The sequence below is a fragment of the Clarias gariepinus genome, chromosome 13 (genome assembly GCF_024256425.1).
Source record: "Clarias gariepinus isolate MV-2021 ecotype Netherlands chromosome 13, CGAR_prim_01v2, whole genome shotgun sequence".
Classification (NCBI taxonomy): Eukaryota; Metazoa; Chordata; class Actinopteri; order Siluriformes; family Clariidae; genus Clarias; species Clarias gariepinus.
In genome coordinates, this window is record NC_071112.1 from 32,463,408 (window position 1) to 32,467,986 (window position 4,579).

At 40.6% G+C, this 4,579-nt stretch overlaps 1 protein-coding gene across 1 annotated transcript; it reads right to left on the minus strand.

Annotated features, from left to right (window-relative positions):
• Positions 1–1,403: 1,403 nt before the first annotated feature.
• Positions 1,404–4,098, minus strand: LOC128536116 (protein delta homolog 1). The gene is made up of 5 exons (XM_053510277.1): positions 3,774–4,098; positions 3,512–3,572; positions 3,070–3,200; positions 2,769–2,910; positions 1,404–2,445 (listed from the first exon to the last, which is right to left on the minus strand). The coding sequence occupies exons 1-5, from the start codon at positions 3,838–3,840 to the stop codon at positions 1,695–1,697; spliced, it is 1,152 nt and encodes a 383-aa protein (XP_053366252.1). The 5' UTR covers positions 3,841–4,098; the 3' UTR covers positions 1,404–1,694.
• Between the last annotated feature and the right edge of the window lie 481 nt (positions 4,099–4,579).

Below are 4,579 nucleotides of genomic sequence, written 5' to 3' on the forward strand. Positions count from 1 at the left end.
TCCTTTACTTCTTGTGACGTTTACACCACTTCAAGTTAACTCCAAAAAAATGTCAGGTGAGTAACGGTGGAAAAGCCTGGCAATTAATAATCAAGGTAAACTAATTCTAATGTTCAGATCCTTAAACCAATATTTTAACCATTGCTATGAATATTTTGTTTATTATCCTTCTGCCTGACACTTTCACTCATCTGTCTTTATTGGAAGAAAAGAGTGTGGTGTGTGTGTTTTCCTCCAGATTTCTGTATGAGGAAGAGTGCTGAGCCTGACTTCTTGTCAGAGCATCCTGCCCTGATTGCTCTGTGTGAGGGTGTGTATTTTTAGAAAAAAAATATAAAGCTGTTTTCATTGCTTTTCCTCAATGCTGCATGAATAAACAATGCAGCTCATAACTGTGAATATAAGAAAGATTATTTCTTACCCAGACTGAACGGTTCTTCTATTTGTTTTTGTTTTTTTTTATTATATATACAAACTCATTCGTCCATGTTCAAAGCCTGTTCATTCATTTTTAATATAAATCGTCTGGTTGAGGATCTCAAGACATGGACATTCTTTTTTTAATTAAATTTTTTATAATTACAATGTTTTTAATTAAAAAGTGCCATTTTGTCAACCAGCTTCATGAGCGATCCAGGGGCTTTCTAGGGTTAATTTTTTCCTTGGATAAACCAAGCATTTGTTGGATGCTTCTCCTTTATTCTAAATATAACCTGCTGGTATGGTGAAGGAATTTAACCTAAAATAAAATCTAAATGTAGATAGCTGTGTGTTTAACAGGATTTGAATAATGATGGAATACACTAAAACATACCTCTAGTTTTATGGATAATTGGATTTATATGCAGGTTTTACTGTGGCTTTTATATATATATATATATATATATATATATATATATATATATATATATATATATATATATATATTTCCCCCTCAATTAAATGTATTCTGCTTCACTATCATGTACTGAGATGTTTGTGTCGAATTCTCCTCTACTGAAATCAATGCAAATTCTATTTTATTATAGAGATCTGTGTTTGTTAAGGTTACTATTCAGACCATTTATTGTGCCATTTTTTAAATTTGCAAAAATATAACATCTTTTATGCTTCAAGAAGTCTAATAAGAAGATTTATTTTTATTAAGACAGAGCTACATATGAGCTATTTTAATTCATGTGTGCAACCACTATATATGTACAGTAATCTACAAAAAGGTTCTTCTTAGCCTCCTGAAATAAATACTTTCCTGAACATTTCTCCAAAAGACTCCAACGCTAATTACCTCACTCACTAATTCTTATACTGCTTTATCCTCTACAGGGTGGTGGGAGACCTGGAGCCTTTCCAAGGAGACTCGGGCATGAAATACAGCCAATCCATTACAGGGCACACAAACACACACACACACACACACACACACTCTTTCACACATTACGGGCAATTTGAAAATGCTAATTAGCCGACTCTGCATGTCTTCGGACTGTGGGAGGAAACTGAGGTACCCAAGGAAACCCACCAAGCACAAAGAGAACATGCAAACTCCAAACACACAGAACCAAGGACAGAATTGAACCCTTAACCCTGCCACTGTGTCACCCCTAATTACTTAATATTGATATTTAACAACCTAAAAGTAACAATAAAATCGTTGCTCAAAAAAACCCAAGAACAGGGGTCTGGTGTTGCAGGTGTTATATGGTTGTGTAGTGCTTCCCATAATTGGTCAGCTTGATTTTCTCAGGCAGGATGATATGCACAGAGTGTTCGTTGTCATTCGATCTTAGGAGGAAGTCTCTCTGTTCACGCATAAGCTTGCTATACTTGGCATTTGCCAGCCACGTCTCACAGCGATTGAAGTAGATGATGCTTGTGGTACCCAAGACCACCAGGCAGGTGAGCAGACCCAAAATCGCAAAGCAAATAATCTGGCTACGTGTGACCAGTGGATTAGAGTCATGCGTCGTCTCTTTCATGGTGATCTTGAGGAGCTCGTGCTCAGGGTGTCTCAAGAGCTTGTTGAAAGGATGAGCAGGGAGGCTGTGATGCTGGGGAGGGTGGCTTAGGTTTGGTGATTTAAACTTGGATTTAGTTTTAAACTCATGGATTTGGACGTCACAGGAAGGTCCTGTTACACCACGTGGACAGATGCATCGGGTTCCACCGCCAGTCTCGGTTAAGCAGGTACCCCCGTTGCTACAGGTGCTGCCAGAGCATGAAGCCAGACTGATGTTGCAGATGGGACCCGAGTAAGCAGGAGGACAAATGCATGTGTAGGCTAGTCCATGATTAGTGCACGTGCCACCGTTTAGACACGGGCTAGACCCGCAAGCGTCGGCATCGAGCTCACAGAAATCTCCAGTGAATCCAGGAGCGCACAGGCAAGACGTGTGGGCGTCAGATCCGTTATTATCCACACAGGTTCCACCATTCTGACACGGAGAACTGAAAATAAAAAAAAGGAATAAAAAAAAAAAAGAGAATTCTTTAACCAAAACAAATAGAAAAAATACTAATAACTAAACTTTAACATTTTGATAAATACATCTTAGAAAAAGCAGTTGGATCAATAACTTGATCAATATTATTGGTTCCATATTGTGGATTGTTAAATTAGCCTGTTGTTGAATCGCTTGCTTATGGTGGCCAGTGGATGATAATATTACTGTACAAAAACACTAATGGAACAACAGTACTGATAGAAATATTTACAGCATCACCACAAATTAGTCTTTCACTTTTTCATGATTGAACAGGATCAGTGTTACCCGTTTATTAAACACTGCCCTTTCTTCATCTGGCAGTTTCTGCCTGTGTATCCAGGAGGACAGATACAGAGATATCCACCCTCGTCTGTCTCAACGCAGGTCGAATTGCCAGAACAGGGCTTCGCTGAGCACAGGCGGCTGTCTAGAGACAAAAATAAATAATTAATTTCATCTTTCGTTGCATACATTTCCTTACTCGCTGCTTTACATTAATTATCCTGCTTAGCCAAGGTCAAACCATGCATAACCGCCTGAGCTAATCTAGAGGTCCACAGATTAATGACCAATTACTGGGTCTCACCCCGGTCACACTGGCTGCCCACCCAGCCCTGCTCGCACACACACTGCCAGGCTTCTTCACATGTTCCATGAACGCAGCCGGGCAAAGGAACGCACTGCTCACATGTTGTACCCTGCCAGCCAGGGTTGCACCTTAAAAGAAAAAAACATCATTTAAATGATAATGTATGGAATCATTCGTAATATATACTGTATATATAACTGACTCGCGTGAGTAAATCTCAGCTCTATACGATTGCAACAGTTTTTCTCATTTCTCTAAAGACATTAGACATCTACAGTATGTGTACAAGATATTTATAGAGTTTTATTTTTGGCTTCATTTTTCTATTCTCAAGTTTGTGAAGTTAATACACATATAGTTCATGCAGACGCATTTATCCTGCTGCTTCAGGCAGGAAATCTAAATATAGCATGTCAGAATATTTAATGCCTCAACATACCTGCACTCTCCACTGTCACAAACCCCTTTATTGAGATTGCACCCAGAGTCACATTCTGCAGCTATAGAGAAATGCATTTAAAAAGAGAAAGAGAGAGAGAGAGAGAGAGATGATGTGAAAGATTCAACATGGTCTAAATGATCACTGCGCGTTTTGGACACACAGACTGTTTTAGGAAAATCCATCCGACTTCATGCATCTATATCCTGTCTGATGGAGGGATGAAACCAGACAGTAACATTTAGATGAGGAGGTAATTTACCTTCACCGAGGGCAGCAAAGCTGAGCAGAAACGAGCAGGAAAGCGCCAGGAATCCACACACACACATCCTCGGGTTTGGGTTTAAGTCCTTATGCACCTGAAGCGCATCTCAATTACGCAAAGTTCACTCTCACCTCACACACACACACACACACACACACACACTCAATACACACTCAATACACAACCTCTGGCAGACTGTGATAAAGACACTTCCAGATGTGTTCGGTCCGAACTGTGCGCGCGACACTGGAACACCAGAGCGCGTGGAGGAGGAGGAGACACACTCACAGCCCCGGAGTGGACACGAGAGGAGACACACTCTTAGGAGACACACTCACAGGAGACACACTCTCAGGAGACACACTCACTCTCGGGGTAGGAATTATTCGAATTCTGTTTTTGAAGCTGCAATAAATCCATCAAACACAAAAGCACAGAGCTTTAGGAAGAGCCGATCGTGCACAGGAGCGCGCGCGCGGACACACACACACACACGCGCGCGCGCACACACGCGCACATCGCAGCGCCGAAAACTCCTCCCAGTCTCTCACCACTTTCAGAGACTAGAATGATGGAAGGGTCCAACACACACACACACACACACACACACCTCCTGAGTGATGAGTGTCAGCTGACAAAATATACAAAATGTTCCTTCTCTGCAAAAAAAGTCCAACTCCAAAATAGAAAAATAATAAAATTGTCTCTCTCTCTCTCTCTCTATACAGTATATATACCTATATATGTGTACATATATATACACACACACACACACACACACTGTATATTGGCTGGAAGTGAGT